Source organism: Raphanus sativus, chromosome 3, assembly GCF_000801105.2.
Source record: "Raphanus sativus cultivar WK10039 chromosome 3, ASM80110v3, whole genome shotgun sequence".
Taxonomy (NCBI): domain Eukaryota; kingdom Viridiplantae; phylum Streptophyta; class Magnoliopsida; order Brassicales; family Brassicaceae; genus Raphanus; species Raphanus sativus.
The window spans coordinates 26,518,132-26,537,550 of record NC_079513.1 but is presented as its reverse complement, the minus strand read 5'-3'; the positions used below and the strand labels follow the sequence as shown (position 1 = coordinate 26,537,550).

At 34.0% G+C, this 19,419-nt stretch overlaps 3 protein-coding genes and 1 long non-coding RNA gene across 5 annotated transcripts; 3 read left to right on the top strand and 1 right to left on the bottom strand.

The window, feature by feature from the left end:
* The first annotated feature begins 973 nt into the window (after nt 1–973).
* LOC108845794 (probable CCR4-associated factor 1 homolog 10) lies at nt 974–2,411 on the top strand. The gene is made up of 2 exons (XM_018618968.2): nt 974–1,136; nt 1,216–2,411. Exon 2 carries the CDS (start codon nt 1,292–1,294, stop codon nt 2,135–2,137), a length of 846 nt encoding a protein of 281 aa, XP_018474470.2. The 5' UTR covers nt 974–1,136; nt 1,216–1,291; the 3' UTR covers nt 2,138–2,411.
* A 198-nt stretch (nt 2,412–2,609) lies between these two features.
* Nucleotides 2,610–3,424, bottom strand: LOC108845799 (histone H3.3). Its single transcript, XM_018618973.2, has 2 exons — nt 3,264–3,424; nt 2,610–3,113 (listed from the first exon to the last, which is right to left on the bottom strand). The coding sequence occupies exons 1-2, from the start codon at nt 3,333–3,335 to the stop codon at nt 2,775–2,777; spliced, it is 411 nt and encodes a 136-aa protein (XP_018474475.1). The 5' UTR covers nt 3,336–3,424; the 3' UTR covers nt 2,610–2,774.
* On the top strand, nt 3,413–4,564 carry LOC108845645 (uncharacterized). Its single transcript, XR_008943467.1, has 4 exons — nt 3,413–3,865; nt 3,949–4,094; nt 4,176–4,288; nt 4,386–4,564. It is a non-coding gene; the product is annotated as an uncharacterized LOC108845645 (long non-coding RNA).
* An 8,909-nt stretch (nt 4,565–13,473) lies between these two features.
* LOC108844579 (homeobox protein knotted-1-like 4) lies at nt 13,474–16,514 on the top strand. 2 transcript variants are annotated; one of them, XM_018617861.2, is made up of 6 exons: nt 13,474–14,297; nt 14,861–14,981; nt 15,129–15,313; nt 15,520–15,651; nt 15,807–15,943; nt 16,199–16,514. In XM_018617861.2, the coding sequence occupies exons 1-6, from the start codon at nt 13,749–13,751 to the stop codon at nt 16,200–16,202; spliced, it is 1,128 nt and encodes a 375-aa protein (XP_018473363.1). In that variant the 5' UTR covers nt 13,474–13,748; the 3' UTR covers nt 16,203–16,514. The 2 variants fall into 2 exon arrangements, with proteins under 2 accessions (XP_018473363.1, XP_018473362.1); XM_018617860.2 differs by having other exon boundaries at nt 13,482–14,297; nt 16,191–16,514.
* Nucleotides 16,515–19,419: the final 2,905 nt, after the last annotated feature.

Below are 19,419 nucleotides of genomic sequence, written 5' to 3'. Positions count from 1 at the left end.
TTTAATGAACAACAAAACTTGATTGCTCTGGTGAAAGTGCGAAGCTTTTTTCTTTTGGATCTAGAAAGGTTCGGAACGAAGGTGTGTTGTAGATCATGATGTATAAGATAGTAAGATTTATCCTAGAATATTTTATTGGTTCGATTGCATGCCGGCAGCACAAACATCCTTTAATAAAAGAGAAAAAAAAATACATAACTGATGAGAGAAAATAGTTTACTCCTATATGAAAGACGTTATTGATTGCTGATGCATGCAAAATTAATAAAACTTCTTCTATCAAGTTGTTTATATACGAATATTCAAAATATATATATATACGAAAGTCAAATCATATTATAGTTACTTTATCTACGAAATAATATGTTAGCAAAAGAAAAACCCTTATGAAATAAGTAGGGTTAGATCAGAAATAATCCAGTAAACCACAAGCTCACATATTACAGAAAATATCAAATTTTTATTAAATGTTTATAATCTTCAAAATTGCAGATGGTTCTTAATATAAATAAAGTATGACTTTCGGCATGAAGAAAACGTTGGTCATAAGAATATATAAAAATATGATAATTACCAACTTAGCTCTAATACTATAGTCAGTCATATAATACTAATCACATACAAAAAATCGAAAATAATAGTAATGGAGGTAGGTCTAAAAGGCGAAAATAAAATTTCGGATAGAAACAAACGGAATTTCCGTGATGCACATTAATAAAAAATGGTCATCATCAAAAAAAAAAAAAATGGTCATCATATATCGTATTACATCCTCATTATTTTATATAATTCAATTAAATCATTCATAAATTGGTTGAACGGACAAATTCGGATAAAATAATTAGCAACTGGCCAAGACGTAATGATTGATGCAAACAAAGCCCACGCCAAAACGTCGTCGTAACAAAGCTTCCACCACCAATCAAAAACGACATCGTTCCCCCCGCCCTGGCTCACACTTGTCTCCATCGTCTCTCTTTATTTATCATCCCCCAACCAAAGCCTGCATCTCTCTTTCACTTTGAAAACCTTTCTCTCTCTCTCTCCGGTTTGACCCGATAAGTTCTCCACCAGAGACGCACCAATCTCTCTCTCTCTTCGTAGATCTGTTTCGTTTCCTGACGTCATCATCTGAGGTATTCTTCTCACTTTTCTTGAAAATCGAATCTGGTTCACAAATCTAGGGTTTGCTGATAAATCATCGTGCGATTACAGATCGGAGCCTCTCGTTCTCAGATCCATTCGATTTCTATGCTCTGCTCCCAGATCCGTCTCGATTCTCGTAATTACAATGGCGGAGACTCTCAAAAAAGAAGACTCAATCACGATTCGAGAGGTCTGGAACGACAACCTCCTCGAGGAATTCGCCCTAATCCGTGAGATCGTCGACACGTTCACCTACATCGCCATGGACACGGAGTTCCCCGGAGTCGTCCTCAAGCCCGTCGAGACCTTCAAGCACAACAGCGACCTCAACTACCGCACCCTCAAGGAGAACGTCGACCTCCTCAAACTCATCCAAGTCGGCCTCACCTTCTCCGACGCCGACGGCAACCTCCCCACCCCCGCCCCCGACGGCAAGCCCTGCGTCTGGCAGTTCAACTTCCGCGAGTTCGACATCGGAGAAGACATCTACGCGAGCGAGTCCATCGAGCTCCTCCGCCAGTGCGGGATCGATTTCAAGAAGAACGTCGAGAGAGGGATCGACGTGGCTCGGTTCGGTGAGCTCATGATGTCTTCCGGGATCGTCCTGAACGATTCCATCTCGTGGGTGACGTTCCACGGCGGTTACGATTTCGGTTACTTGGTTAAGCTGCTGACGTGTAAAGAGCTGCCGATGAAGCAGGCGGATTTCTTCAAGCTGTTGTATGTGTATTTCCCAACGGTGTACGATATCAAGCACTTGATGACGTTCTGTAATGGGCTGTTTGGTGGGCTGAACAGGCTTGCTGAGCTTATGGGGGTGGAGAGAGTTGGGGTTTGTCATCAGGCGGGGTCGGATAGCTTGCTTACGTTGGGGTCGTTTAGGAAGCTCAAGGAGCGTTATTTCACTGGGTCGACTGAGAGATACACTGGTGTTCTGTATGGTCTAGGTGTGGAAGATGGTGGTGGTGGTGTTACTAATGTTGCTAATTAAGAGGGAAATAATAATAATAAAGGTTAATTATTATTGAGGGGAAGTGGATTATTATTAGGTTTTTAGGATTTGTGAGTGTGAAGAAGAAGAGACCAATTAAAACTTGTCTATGTGTAAATTGGCAAAAATTGGTTTCAGTAAGTGACTGTTGTGTCTTTGTTGTTCATCTTTCAGGAAAAAAAAACCCTTTGATCAAGTGAGGGGTTGAGTTTATGAATGTATATCAATTCAGCTACCCTTTTTATTAATAAATAATCTCCAAGTTATAATTTTATTTTGCTTTCTTCTTCTTAGTAATGGCTTTGCAACTTAGCTAGTTTAAATTAAGTAAAAACTCTATGCTTTGCAGATCATTGTTATTGAATCTATATTCAAGACGTCTCGTAGCATACCTGGCAAGTGATCCTCTTGATTGGATCACTTTAAGAATTGGTTAACAATGACCCTTGTCGATCATTGATATCGATTCAAATTGATAAACAAAGAAGCTTCGTTGATAATGAGAGATTTATATCATTGTTTTGATTAAAAAAAAAAAGCTGTTGAAGATTTAACATGTCCTTTGAAGAGAAAAAAAACGAAAGGGAAAAAAGTAACTAATCATGATCTAAACTGAATCAGAGGAGAAAACTTCATCTTAAGCACGTTCTCCACGAATCCTTCTGGCCAATTGAATATCCTTGGGCATGATGGTAACCCTCTTAGCATGAATGGCACAGAGGTTAGTGTCCTCGAACAGACCCACAAGATAAGCCTCCGCAGCCTCCTGAAGAGCTAAAACAGCGTGGCTCTGAAACCTCAGATCCGTCTTAAAGTCCTGAGCAATCTCACGAACCAGACGCTGGAACGGAAGCTTGCGGATCAACAGCTCCGTACTCTTCTGGTACTTTCTAATCTCACGAAGAGCGACGGTTCCGGGACGGTAGCGATGAGGCTTCTTGACTCCTCCGGTGGTCGGTGCCGACTTCCTCGCCGCCTGTGTAAAAGATCAACAAACTTTAAATTAAACCCAAATTCGAGAAACCCAGATAGTCTACGTTCATAAAGTAATCCAATTTAACCCTAAATCGAAAGCCCTGGATCCAATTTAACCTACAGAGGTAGAGAAGATTGAAAAAGAACAAACCTTGGTGGCGAGCTGCTTCCTCGGAGCTTTTCCTCCGGTGGACTTTCTAGCGGTTTGCTTCGTACGAGCCATTCTCTTCTTCTTCTATCAAAGATGCGAACTTTTCTTTTGCAAGAGGTTTAGAAGAAATTTGCAAGACAAGAATTGTTTGATGCGAAACAGTAAAAGGTTGTCTCGTTTATATAGATGGATGTTTTGTCGGTTAATTTTTGGGAGGTACAGAAGAAAGTACAATCTTGATATTTTCGACGGCTTAGATCTGTTTAATGATTGAGATAGCTGAGGTGGCAATCTGCGTCTTCGCTTTTGATTGGTTTAATTCTTGAAGGGATCGATGACGTGGAGTTTTTGTGTTTCTTGAAATTTGAGGTAATGTTAGTTTTGGATCATTCGTTGGTGATTAGCGATCATTGGCCGAGCCGTGTTTCTTGACACAAGTTCCGGTTCGGTTTTGAAATCGATTAAATTTTCCGTCAGCTCCGGTTCGGTTTTGAGAAATCATTCTGATACTTCCGGTAAACTTATATTACTTCCACTCTTCTCCAGTGTTAAGAGAGGAGGTACTTTGATTCTAGCAAATTTACACGAGGTACGTCGTGAAGGTGAGTCAGTGTGTTAATAGTGGTATTGAATTCAGAAGTTGTGATGTGTGAGTAACTTGTTTTTTCTACTGAATGTTGTGAAGGTTTTATCTACTGGGGAAGGGGAAGATGAAGGCAAGTGTGTGTGTGTAAACCCTGGAAGACTTGCAAAAGGAGAAGATGCAGGTACTTTTGTTGAGCTTACCTACAAGGGCGGTCCAGAATCAATGCATGCTTCTATCATCTCTATGTAAACACAAATCTGAAGTGTGTTAAGCTAACTCTTGTATTTCATATATTTTCATAACATTAATAGCTTTCTATATTATAGCTGTCTTGAAGTTGAACCTAAATGGCGTCAAGTACTTGATGATACTGAAGCTACAAGTACTAAAGGTGTTATAAATATTGCGTACAGAGACATATTCAGTAATCTCTCCACGAGTAAAGTTTCCAACAAACTTCTATGTTGAATCAGCTCTCTTTCCAACCAATTTAATATAAATATATAATACCCGCACCTTGTGAACATACTTTGCAGGAAACAGCTTGGGCTAGCGGTCAGGATGATGGCAATGGCGAACTTAAGATCACAGTGGGAATATATCTTATGCCGATCACAGTGCTTATATGTCTGTGTTTTTTACTTTCAAAATTATATGACTTCGTGTATATGCTATATGCTCTTTTGAACCTTGCCTCAGTTTTGAAACCACTCTCTTCAAAACACTATGCTCAGATAGTATGTATAATCAGTTTTTGTTGATAGCAATAACGGACTATTGAAATTGTTAATACCTGAGCCAAGCTCACTAGTATCTACTGTTTAAGACAGTCTCAAAATTATTTATGAACCCTATTCAAAAATATTAATAGTATATTTAATAATGTAGTTGAATAGTTTTAAAGAATTTATAGCTTTATTTATATTTTTTCTGACGTCCTTTTTAAATTATTATATTTAAATTTAACATTATGTTTAAAAGTTTAAAGTTTTACAATTTTATATATTTATTTTCAAAATTCTTAATTTTATTTTTTTATTTTTCAACTCATACCTTGTTCGACCACTCTACTTGCAAGTGCTATTAAACGGTCCTGCTACAATTATTAAGTATCAACCTCTCTCGTAAATAATGCTTTTATGGTATCAGTCTAGGAATGTATCAAGGGAAAATTAGATGTTTAGGACACTTTGAACTAGGATTTGTCACACTAGGATTTTTGTAAGATGTTTTGTCAAATTGGGATTTTAATTCTTGTAAATACTATAATACCTTTAAAATCTCATTTTAGTAATTGAATTATAATTATAAATAATTATTTTCGTAATAGATTTATTATTTAAAACATTTAAAAAGTAAAAAATGAATAAAAAAGGATTAAACAAAAGAGGGGATCGGGTAACAAAAGAAGGATCGCGACCCAAATTTTTTTTTTTACTTCTTCTTCTCCGCCGAGCTTCCTCTCATGGCGATTTAGGGTTCTTCACCACCCTTGTCGTCTCCGCCATTCTCTTCATCTGAAATCCTAGTGTGACAAGAAATCTCTTCTCCCTCCTCGTCTTCCTCTTCCATCTGACTCCCCAAAAACCTTAATCGACTTCGTCATCTAGGTTCGTCGGAGCGGGTCAACTTCAAATCGAAGTGTTCTTCCCTCAAATTCATCTAAATCTCACGTCTTCTTCACACAAGTTTCCATATTTTCACGATTTACCTAGAATACGTATACTACCTACCCATAACACCGTATAATAGGTGAGAACTGTATTCTACCTCTAGACGTCATATAAGGTAAAAGGTATAACAGATTATGACACGTAATGTAACCGAGCTCTGTGATTGAGTTGTGGTTATATCTCGTTTTCTAGCTGAAGGTACACCAAAGCCATCTTTCTTGATTATAGCGTAGCTGATTCTATTTTTGCCACGGTATAGAAGAAATGTTATACTATGATATATAGCCTGGATATATCAGTGTTTTAAATTTAGAATCCGAACTATAAACTAAGTAGACTACCAGAATGAGTATTCTAACTGTAGCCAGAAGATAAAATAAAATATGATTCTAATTTTTTTTTTTTAAAAATTAAACTTATATATTGTCATACTTATGTTTTCTATAGTTTTCATATTTTTTTATATTTTTAAAACTCTATTTACTATTTTTCTCATAAAACAAGGGTAAAATATGTCCAAAATTGCCAAAAGTATGAAAAGTCTTATTGTGACAAACAAAAGTTGAAAGTCTCCCATTTTTCCAATTCTCCCATGTATCAATGTCAAGAAAAACTATTTGGTTTAATTTTTTTTCATTAGTGGAGTACTAGATCTGCGTAATACTCAAGTAATCGATGGCCAGCCCGAAATAAAAACAAACTAAAGTAGTAATAATGGGTATTGCCTCTCTATTGGCCCGGCCCAACATTTTAGAACAACAAGGTTGGGTTTAAAATATTTCTAAACAACATTCTTGAAAACAAGCCTAGTTGAGTCACATTGGATTCCGAGGGTAATGGAACCAAGAAAATAAGAAAATAAACTATGTGCTATTTCAGAATGGCCTAAGATTCCCAAATAGATGTCAAATGCATAACTAAAAGTAAGCAAACAATGTGGACAGATATGGACAACACAGAGACGCATTGAAGCTGAACGCAGAAGAGTGGAGAAGTGGTCCATTACAGAATTTAATTTCATTTTGAAAGTGCTTCTTCTTTTGTGTGTCTGTGGTCCAAATTTGGAAGTGAACAAAGCCTAACTTTGGGGTTCTTAAGAAGAGCAGACAAATTTCCCTCTCCTAATTTTAACATGACATTATAAAATATAGGTAACATGTTTTAACATTTCATTTAGATAGTTATACTTATTTTTAAAATCATATTTAGAATTAATCGAGTGAGACAGATATAAATCACTAGATTCACTAGAAACATACGACTCAGAGCTGATTTATCTACAGATTTTCCCCTACTTTTTATAAAGAAAGAAGACTAGTAATACCATTTACATTTCATTGGTCAAAAGACGAAACATAAAATAACTATTACTATTAGAAAAAAACACTACCCAAAGTTTTTCACTTCCAAAATGTATAAAACAAAGTTTGAAAAATGACAAAACATATCACCAGTCATAACTCTATTCTTTTTAAAAATAATTAATGGTTGGCGTTTAACACATGCGAATTAACTCAGAAAAAACAAAAGAACAAAATGAATCGAGGCAAATATCCATTTTAGAATTTTTCATTATTATGTGAATTAATAATCTTACATATCTTTAGATTCATATTTATATCAGTTTCAAAAAATTCGATTTCTTTTCTGACCCAACGAATGTTGAGTTTTTACTGGTGCACAAAGATTTATGAAACATCCAGACGTAACAGTGTGTAATCACCAAAACCAAAAAGAACTTGATGAGTAGGAAGAAGAAACCAAAGACTTTTTCAGCAATGTGGATAAACCCAATCTCTCCCTCTCTATCGTTCACGCGGGACCAAGTCACTCTTAGTCTTCTACGTTTTTGTCTACTTTGAAACGTTTCTATCTTCTTTTTTTGGTTGGATCATTTTTACCTTTCCTACTTTCTCTATTATTTGATATGATCATTTAGAGTTCTTAAAATCATGATGGTTTCGGCCTACAGTTCCTTCTTTCTATTCCTTTTTTGTTGGAGCAAAGATCAGAATATAATATTGTTTTGATAAATGAGCTGATATTGAAATTTTAAAATCATTGACTAACAAACAAACAACTTTCCAAATCAATGTATATGTTAATGTTATCGACAAAAGTGTTATGAACGTTACCAGGACTATAAGACAAACGGAACAACTTTAGCAGCGTTGCAAAGCAAAGTGAAAGTGAGGATAAAACATCGGTGACGTTCCATCATTTTCGTACCTGAACCTGACATAAAGCTTCCTATGTTCTTTCTCTAATCCTTCATTATAATATTTTAAAGTATTTTGTGCATTTTTTAACCCACAATATTTTGATGTTACTATTGTCTATGTCGTTAGCTAGTTTTAATTTTAGTCTTCATTGATCACAAGCCAAGCGTGTATAACAACTAAATTAACAAACACTTGGTTTGTGATCAATCCCCTTGCCAGCCTCATTGTCTTTCCATGAACAATTTTGTAAAAAGAAAAATAGTTTTAATAATTGAGTATCTTATATTTTGAGATGGATGGAGAGATAATTTTAGTGTATAAATTTAGGAGCGTTTAGTACATCATACTAACCTATAATTGTCAGCTTAAAAGTTAAGTATCTAACTAGTTTAACTCACGATATGTTATTATGTTTCTAATGTTTAAAGTATTGACATGTTTCATTTATGCTGGAAACAAAAAACCACCATAATTAATTATGGTTATTTCCCTAAGATGCCATTTTTTTGTCTTGTGATCGATAGATACAATTAAATTGTGATAGCTGACATATGACCAGCAATCAAAAACAATTCCTATGAGCATCACATACGTCCCCGTTTGTAGGCTAATGTCATTATATTATAAGTTCGACATATTATAAGTTCCATATTATCAGGGCCGTTTTTTAGCACGTGCAAGTGGAGCGGTCGAACAGGGTCCAAAATTTTAGAGGGTCCATAATTTTTTTTATTTTTTTTACTAATAGTTATAAATTTAAAATCATATTTTTATAAAATCAGAATGACTATTTTAATTTAGTTTTCGTATTTATAACCAATAAATATAAACTACAATCTTTTTTTTATATAACCAACTAAAAATGCAATAAATTAGGAAGTAATTATTATTTATATGAATTATATATTATGGAAAGTAATAAATAGTTGGTGTGTGTTAGAATATTCAGTGGTAGTATTAAAAGTCAATATTCTAATTGATTATGTTTAGGAAACAATTATCAATTAGTGACTATAAATACGGAGAACAAAATATATTTTCTTCACCATTTTTAATTAAAAATAGCAAACACGAAGAAAATAAAGCTAGCTTGACAAGAAAAAAGAGTGATTTGTTCAATCAAGAGTATATAACTTACTATTCCGATTTTTTTTATTATATTTATAGATTATGATTTCTGATCGTGAATATAATAAACGTAAAAAACTGAAAAAGTTAGAAAATGATCAAATTTGATGATTTGATCGATGATTTTGCATTAAAAATGCTAAATAATCAAATTTAGTGATTTGATCAATGATTTTGCATTAATAGCAAAAAAATTAGTGTTATTTAGATTATAAATAATTAAATTAATTAGTGTTATTTAGATTAAAAATAATTAAATTAATGTATTTATTGTATATTATAATGGTATTTTGTAAAAAAAACAAAATTATTTCAGATTATTAAAAGAGGTCTTATTTTCTTTTTTGAACAGGGTCTGTGAAAAGTTTGAGACGGCCCTGCATATTATATACTGCTTATTTAATTGGAAATATAACGTTAACAATAATGTTAGTTATATACCAGATCTGTCGGAAACCACTCTTTTTGGGTCCGAGTTTAGTGTTCTCAACCTTTTCCTTATAGATATTTATAGACTTATGAAAATATTAAAAGAAAACAAACAAAACAAGAACACAAAAAATCGCATAAAAAACCCTCAAAGTGTCACTTACTAGCACTTTAAACCTTAAAGTTTTTTCACTAACACTTTTAACCTTCAAAATAACATTTGTATCATAAAAAACCTCCAAATCAAAAAATTGACCGGTTCAGCAGGTAATTTTTCAAAAATAATTATTTAATTAATAAAATAAACAAAATAAATAAATAAAAATCCAAAAATAAATAAAAATCGAAAATTTTAATAAATTTACAAAAATAAAAAAAAAGAAATAAAAAAATAAATTAAATTTTAGAAAATTAAATAAATATATTAAAAATTAAATTATTTTCTAAAATATTAATAAAAATAACTAAAAATTAATAATAAATAAGATTAAATTTAAATAGAGAAGAACAAAATAAAAAGTTCACAGTTTTTTTTAAAAAATGGAAAATATAAAACTCAAAATTCAAAATTCACAAGTGACGATGATGGTTTCTCAGATAACCATTAACAATGACGATAATTGTCATATCTCCAATGATAGTTTCCAACATCATCTTAAAAATGACAAAAAAATCTTTTTCAAACTTTTGAATTTTCATTTTTTTTGAAATATATGAATTTTTTTATTTTCTGTTTTTAGTTTGATCTCATTTATTTTTGAATTTTAATTTTCTAAATAATAATTAATTTCGGATTTTTTTCTAACTTTTTTGATTCTTATGTAATTATATATTAATTAATAAAAATCAGAAAAATAGAAAAATAGAAAATTAATTAAAATTTAGAAAATTAAAATTCAAAACTAAATGAGATCAAATTAAAAAAACAGAAAAATTAAAATTCATATATTTCAAAAAAATGAAAATTCAAAAGTTTGAAAAAGATTTTTTTTTGTCATTTTCAAGATGATGTTGGAAACTATCGTTGGAGATATGGCAATTATCATCATTGTTAATGGTTATGTGAGAAACCATCATCGTCACTAGTGATTTTGAATTTTATATTTTCCATTTTTTTAAAAAAATTGTGAACTCTTTATTTAGTTCTTCTCTATTTAAATTTAATCTTATTTATTATTAACTTTTTAGTTATTTTTATTAATATTTTTAGAAAATAATTTAATTTTTAATACATTTATTTAATTTTCTAAAATTTTAATTTATTTTTTTTGATTTTTTTTTCCATTTTTGTAAATTTTATTAGAATTTTTCGATTTTTATTTATTTTTGGATTTTTATTTATTTATTTTGTTTATTTTATTAATTAAATAATTATTTTAAAAAAATTACCTGCTGAACCGGTCAATTTTTTGATTTGAAGGTTTTTTATGATACAAATGTCACTTTGAAGGTTAAAAATGTTAGTGAAAAAACTTCAAGGTTTAAAGTGTTAGTAAGTGACAATTTAAGGGTTTTTTATGCGATTTTCCCTATATTTTATTGAAAAAAACAAGAAAAGATAGACAATTGATGGTTTTTGTTAACAACCAGTCCACATTGTCATTTACTATTTTTTTTTTGATAAAATCATTTACTAAATTAATTAATAATTTTGTCTATGTCGCTAATATGGACAAAATAAGTCTCTGATTAAGATTCTCTCTACCATGGTACCAGCCTACTCTCATCTTGGTCCGGGGCAATAAACACGAGTAGGTCCAAATCCTTTTTCAAGAAAAATCTTATTAGTATGTATTATTTGCGTAACATTTATGTTAGTGTGAATAATTAATAGTTTGTAGGTTCATATTTAATTAAGAAAAGAAGAAAAGGAAAGAAAAACAATACTCCAGAGGAGAGTAGTCGTTACTATTCAAATTAGTCGAGCCGTGCGACTTAGGGCACTTCGTGTGGGGACAAGAGTTGGTTATGATATTGACGAATGTGATCGTTAATGTGACTCCTTTGTCCACTCACGTGTTAGTTGATTCCACACGAAACATAGACCTGATCACGCCGGATGTTCTCTCGACTCATGTACTACTCTTTTGATTATCAACCATCACGCACCTCACTGTTTGGATATTTTTGTTTGTTGTGGTTTAGTCGTCTCATTTATCGGCTCTCGCGTGTAAGACACGAAAGTGAAAAGCTTACAATTTCTTTTATCTAATTGTATATTTACACGCAAGCGAGAAGCTTACAAAAATCTATATGATAATATATTTATTAATACCAAATCTTGGATGCGGTCAAATGGCTACCAACTTTCAATAGAACCACTCATCATTGGGTAGTTTTCTTTTGCAGTTATTTGACCACTGGTTACTAGTTCCATATTAATGTCAATTATTGTACCAGTTAAAATAGAGTTTCCCAAAAATAATTTCACAAATACATTTGACCTTTTCTTACATACTGCTTACATAACGGAGGCTACATTAAACTGAGCGATTGGTATACAAGCAAGCGACTTAAATTCCGATAAAAATAATATGATTGGGTGGAATCTGAAAATATCTTGAACAAAGTAGTTACAGAAAGGAGTGGATGTAGAGAGGTTACGACTAGTCCAACTGATGTACTCTAGCATATTTATAAGAAGGCCTCTATAGTGATCAATGGAGTATACGAGTAAAGAGTAAGGAGTGTTATCGTTTTGAATAACCTTTTTTACTAATTAGCAACTGATATATATTTTTTTTTCTAAAATTTGGGCAACTGATATAGTTGAAGTTTTTTTTAATTCTATTTCTTTTTTTGTTCGTGTTTTCAATGCTTCGTATCACATTAAAGCTCATTGTTTCTACATTTTATGAACATTTTAATATAGATTTATTTGACAGATTTTGTTTGATCTATATATACGTGAACACTTTTATTTTACGTATACTAATTTTGGCTGAAGTCACGACGAGTTCATACCAAGATTAAATATTCCATTTTTAATTTGCTTTTCTGATGGGACTAAATTTGTCGTACTTTCGATAAGACAGCAACTACAAGCTTAAGTCAAATTTCAGAAACTGGTCCCCACTTCATTTTACTGATTGGTCTCTTATTACAACCAATAATGTAAATGTAATTTGTACGGTTGGATTCTCTTATCTGATCAGCGTGCCATTTCTTTTAGGGACCACAGTTAGCTGAAAAGTGCTATCTCGATACGTGTCCACCGATATTTTTTGCTGAGTTTAATGACGTCAGTAATGGTCCCCCTTCCTCCTTGCTTTCGGTTTTCAATTTTCTCCGATTACAACTATTCATGGTCTATAACAAACAAGTATCTTTTCTTGAGATTAATCAACTTTGCGCCAAACTCTTTGCAGATTAATTAGGGGTTGAACCACCAAAGTTGGCTGCTAAGATTCATGTCCAAACTTGTAAAAGTAGTTTTCAGTTTTAATTCTGCAAGAACTATGTTTTTTTTGTTTTGTCAACCTCAAAACCTATGTTATGTAGTAAGGATGCTGATGTAATTCTAGATATTAAATTAAGTACATCCTGATAAAATTCAGCGGTCCAAGCTTAATAATAGGTTTCTACTCCACAAACCCGAAACAGAGCTCAAAAGTTATTTTGTTCTTTTTGAACATTAACAGAGGTCAAAAGTTACTCGTTGATTTTATCCAAAAAACAATTACGCATGGTGGTGAAATGAGTTTAACCAATTCATATTCGTTGTTTGCATATTGGGTTTGCTTTGAAAAGTGAACAACTAGGATTCAAACATTTTCTATGGGATTTCATTTTTGCTGAAACAATGATGTTTACATGGTAATAAAACTCGTTTGCTTAACATATTTTGCAAAATAGTTTAGGTTTCGTACAAAGAATCTGCAGCTAGAAAAAAGAAGTTAAAATGAGTTTCATGAATTCAGTTGTGCTAAATATATATAAGCAAAGCAGGTATATAGTGAAAGAAAATGAAAATCCAAAATTATTTTCCTCGAAAATAGACATATACCATTTGCTTAGTGACAAAAGATTTTAGCTACACGGAAAAATGGTACAATACTTTTCCTTTATATCGCAATTCGTATCAATATCTTATCATGCCTTTGCCGTCAACTCAACTCATCCTACCATCTTTATTCTTAAAACGATACAACTTTCCGTTGTCACAGTGAAATGTTATTACTATGTTACTACTTTAGACCTAATCCCACTTTACTATCATCAAATAATTGGTAACTAAAAAAAATATAATAAATTTTAAAATAATAACCACAGGAATAAATTTCAAACATTCAAACACATAGTATTACATACCCAAACGCCAAACCCATATTTTTCATTATTGAGATATAGCACTCAGCACAAGAAAGATCGTCAACGCTTAGAAATCATCTTCTCTTTCTTCAATCTTTCCCTCTCTGAAACAGAAGATTTTTTAAAAAAGAAAACGATGGCGTTTCATCACAATCATTTCAATCACTTCACCGACCAACAACACCAGCCTCCTCTTCCTCCGCCGCCACAGCAGCAGGAACACCATTTCCACGAATCCACACCTCCTAACTGGCTCCTCCGCTCCGACAACAACTTTCTAAACCTCCACACTCCCGCCTCCACCGTCGCAACAAGCTCTGATTCTCCTTCCTCCGCCGCCGCTAACCAGTGGCTCTCTCGTTCCTCCTCCTTCCTCCAACGCGGCGGCGGCGCCAGTAACAGTAACGCCGGCTCTGGTGACGCCATGGAAAACGTTACCGGCGGAGAGGAGTCGATGATCGGCGAGAATGGGAGGCAAAAGGCGGAGATACTCTCTCATCCACTATACGAGCAGCTGTTGTCTGCACACGTAGCGTGCCTGAGGATCGCAACGCCGGTGGATCAGCTTCCGAGGATCGACGCACAGCTCGCTCAGTCGCAGAACGTCGTGGCTAAGTACTCAACGTTAGACGCTGCTTCTCAAGGACTCGTCTCCGGTGATGATAAGGAGCTTGACCACTTCATGGTAACTTAACTTCTCATTCCTTCTCACCAAATTTTTTTTTTTTTAATTTTTATTTCCACTATTTTATTACCTAGCTTTTTAAAATCAGAAATGGTTTGTTTTCTTCGATTTAGGGAAAATAAAATCAAATAATTCCGTTTTGTCCTTTTTAGTTTATAGTTTCACGGTTTGCAAATTTGATTTGACCATGTTCGAGTTTTTCTATAAATAAATTGGAGAAGAAAGGGAAATTTTCTTTCACAGATTTGTACTTTGCACCGACACACATACATAGATCAGTTACTTGGTTGGATATAATATTAGCCAGTTTAAGATTTGGATTTTAGTTTTGTACAGTTGAAATTTGAAAGCATATGATTTTACTTTGAGATATATATAGTCTGGTTGAACGATACATTGGTCGTAGTTATGGATATACTCAACTGACACAAAAGACATAGTTTGTCATTTTCTTTGTGTATCCTATGTATATTATTAGTCTTTAGACTTTTGATTATTGTCATTTTAAATTTGTTTTGATCTGTTGTCTGAAAGATAACATATATATCATGCTTTTTGTGCAGACGCATTATGTACTATTGCTTTGCTCTTTTAAAGAACAACTGCAACAGCATGTTCGTGTCCATGCAATGGAAGCTGTTATGGCTTGTTGGGAGATTGAGCAGTCTCTTCAAAGCTTCACTGGTTAGATTTTTGAGAACTCGCCTTTTATTTTTAACGCTATTATTGTAACTAAGTATTGCATTAACTTAGAAGCAATGTTTTTCTATTTATTTTATCTGTTATTTCATTTCTGATATGTGGTACGGGTTTGTTTGTTGGGTGAGACAGGAGTGTCTCCTGGTGAAGGCACAGGAGCAACAATGTCTGAAGATGAAGATGAGCAAGTAGAGAGTGATGCTCATTTGTTTGATGGAAGCTTAGATGGGTTAGGGTTTGGTCCTCTTGTCCCCACTGAGAGTGAGAGATCCTTGATGGAACGAGTTAGACAAGAACTCAAACATGAACTCAAGCAGGTAACAAATGATATATAAATATATCTATCATTTAGTCCTATACACATTGTCTCATCTGTTAAGTTACACTGTCCATTATTTGACAAACTATTATCTTTTGTTTTATATAAAGAAAGCTTGTATGTGTTCAAAAAAAAAAGCTTGTATAGTAACATCTATTATATATAGTTGATCTATCGAATGAGAAACCATGTTTTTGTGAAAAGGGCTACAAGGAGAAAATTGTAGACATAAGAGAGGAGATATTGAGAAAGAGAAGAGCTGGGAAATTACCAGGAGATACCACCTCGGTTCTCAAAGCTTGGTGGCAGTCTCATTCTAAGTGGCCTTACCCTACTGTGAGTCCTCTTTTCCTATTTCTTCAATTAATCAGTGACATGGATACATCTCAAGGGTTTCTTGTTATGTTCTATATAGCTTGGCTTACATACGTGACTTCTTCATTTGTCTTTTTAACCTCCTAAGTTTTAAATGAATGAGATGACTTTGGCAGGAAGAAGATAAGGCGAGGTTGGTGCAGGAGACGGGTTTGCAGCTCAAACAGATAAACAATTGGTTCATCAATCAAAGAAAGAGGAATTGGCATAGTAATCCATCTTCTTCCACCGCCTCAAAGAACAAACGCAAAAGGTACTACTGACATAACTATAGTAAGAGTTATCCAAGATAGGACAATACTTGTTGAGCAAAAAAAAAAAAGATAGGACAATACTCGTTGAGCAAATATACAATTCCACGGATTATGCTAGTGTGACAAAGTGTATAGCTTAAATTTATATGTTAGTGTGAGCTTGTTTAGGCATGGTTAGATTAATTTTTAGTTACATTTTTCAAGAAAACATGGAGTCACTGAATTTCGGAGAATTGTTTTGTGAAGCAATGCAGGTGAAAATAGCGGAAGAGAGCGTTGAAGTCAGTTTGTAGCTGTGCATGAAAATATCAAATATAGCTTGATAGAAGGTTGGAGATACAAAGATAAAACTCCTACAGAAAACCAGCGTAGAAAGTATTTTTGTGACTTCATATGTTGTATTAGGGAGCACACAAAACCGAAAAGACCAAGAAGCATAAGCATGATTTGTAATATGAGGCTAAGATGAATTTTGTGATAGGACGGTTATACCATCCCCATTATTATCATATCTTGTGAATAACATGGAGTTTTCTCAAGAAAAAAAAACGAAGGAGTTTTCTCTTTTAACATTTGTGCAAATTGATTATTAGACGTGCTATGTAGTATATACAATTAGAGGATAATTAGTCTAATCACTAGCTAACCCGAATACAATATGATACGGCGAACCTCTTCACGCCTGGTCACATTCAGGAGCTGCAAAGGTTGCCAGCAAATGAATGAAAGATAGAATTTCTCCATTGACCGTTGTTGAAATTAGTTTTTCTCTGTGTTGTTGTGAATGCAAACAAAGTCCTACATTGGAAGTTTAGACAAATAATGTCTAATATATAAAGGGATGTCAACTCTGATTAGTACGAGGCCTTTTGGGAAGGAGCCCAAAACCAAATCCATGCGGGCTTTGCCTACAGGTTCAAAATGGACAATATCGTACTAATCGGACAATGTAGAGTTGGACATTGGTTTATAAAAACCCAACAAGTGATATCAGAGTCAGGATGACGAACTTCTGCAAGAAGACCAAAATACCCTTCAAGTTCGAAGAGCCTCCACTTCGATGGGAAGGACGGGTGCATAGTAGAGGCTTCGGTTGTGGGAGGAGAATCTTCAAGGTGACTTTGCGATTAAGTGGTGCCAGAGACTTATACCGAAAATACCTCCCTAACGACGATACAAGATTAGGTGGATATTTCTAACGGTGCTGCAAGGATTAGGTGGTGAATATCCTAATGGTGCAGTAAGGGTTAGGTGGATAAATCCTAATGGTGTAACAAGGGTTAGGTGAAGAGGCCCGTTGGTGATTACGGCGGTACAAAAGGTGTGCCAGGTTTCGCTGGAGGTTGAAAACCAAGGGTTCATGTGGTACTTGGTTTGAGAGAATGTTTGTTGTGAATGCAAATAAAGTACCACATTGGAAGTTTAGACAAATAATGTCTAGTATATAAAGAGATGTTCAATTCTGATTAGTACGAGGCCTTTTGGGAAGGAGCCCAAAACCAAATCCATGCGGGTTTTGCCTTCGGACCCAGAGTGGACAATATCATACTAATCGTTCTCGGAAGAGTTGGACATGGGCTTGGAAAAAGCCCACCAATTGGTATCAGAGCCAGAATGACGAACATCTGCTAGAAGACCAAAATACCCTTCAAGTTCGAAGAGCCTCCACTTCGATGCGAAGGGCGGGGTGCGTAGCAGAAGCCAGTCAAAGATCCTAGAAGTTTCGGTTGTGGGAGGAGAATTCTCAAGGTGACTTCGCGATTAAGTGGTGCCAGAGACTTATACAGAAAGTCTTTCCCTAACGACGATACAAGATTAGGTGAATATTCCTAACAGTGCTGTAAAGATTAGGTGGTAAATGTCTTAATGGTGGAGTAAAGGTTAGATGGATAAATTTTAATGGTGTAACAAGGATTATGTGAAGAGTCCTGTTGGTGATTACGGCGGTACAAGACGTGTGCCAGGTTTCGCTAGAGGTTAAAAACCAAGGGTTCATGTGGTAATTGGTTTGAGAGGAGGTTTGTTGTGAATGTTAACAAAGTCCCACATTGGAAATTTAGACAAATAATGTCTAGTATATAAAGGGATGTCCAACTCTGATTAGTACGAGGCCTTTTGGAAATGAGCCCAAAACCAAATCTATGCGGGCTTTGCCTACATGCCCAAAATGGACAATATCGTACTAATCGGACAATGTAGAGTTGGACATGGGTTTATAAAGACCCAACATCACTTTTTCTGCACTACCCCGTTGTTGAAATTAGTAAAAAGCTCATGCCTCTTGGGCTTCTTACAACTATGGGCCTAGTTATTTCTTGATCCACATCCCCACGGGACTACGGATGGCTTACTATTATAGTTCAAATGCGTTAACGCGGATATTTCCTACGTAATTACGTAGTCGCCTACCTCCTCCTCCAGTAACTTCGATTACTATATACTAGTGTAAATTTTGTTTTTTTTGTCATCAGTGTAAATTTTGTATATTCAAATCGGTTGCACGTAAATCAAATTAGTTTATAGTTTTTGGATTTGCATTCAATTCAACTCGTTTTTATTTTCATGAAGATTAAGAGGGACTAGCCTAATAGTGGCAATTCAATAATCTCCTTTAACTTTAAGAGACAAAAAGACACCGAGGAATAAGCTTGCATTGCGTGAATTTCTGTTTGGTCTTTGTCTTCTACTTATATGACAGTGATCTAAGAAGAGTATTTTTCGATAGCTGGGCCAAAAGGCAGCTGTGTGTTATCTGGTATGTAACAGTGACGAAACAGTGACTTCTGTTCTCTTTTGTCCTCATAGATAAAACTCCTAATGTTTTCTTTTCCAATTTACGGTGCTGAATCAATTGAAAGATTCGCTATCTGAAAGTGACACAAAAAAAAGAAAAGTGATACAGATAAAATAAAGTACTAGTGGGTAACTAGGGGATAGAGAATAAAACAGAGACAAGGACGACAAGGAAGTTCACAACATTCTCTCTTACTCTATCATAAGCTTCTTTATGATCTCATGTTAGCCAGTGTACGCGGAAATGTTCTGATCTGATATTCTACAAAAAGAAAAACAAATATAATAAGAAGTCATAACAATATTTGATTCGTCTGATGTTTCTTTAAAAAAAAGTTTTGATATATGGCGAACTTATCTTGGTACGGCAACATCTGTAAGTTCAGGTCACGACCTCTTAAATCAAATTGAATATAATAAAACTTTGACATATACATTCGTTGTTGGTGTCACGATGCAGTTTATCTCTTTTATCACAAAACAAGCTGAAAGTTACCGTACAAATTAGGGCAAAAAAATACATAAATAAAGTTATATTTAGTAACAAATTAAATACCCAGTCTGTAACTCTAATGTACTAGGAGATCTATCTTATTAAAACAGAAACATTTTGTTGGACCTAACATTTATTTTGTAAGTTTTTAAATTAAATACACCTTTATACTTTATAGTTAAACATACA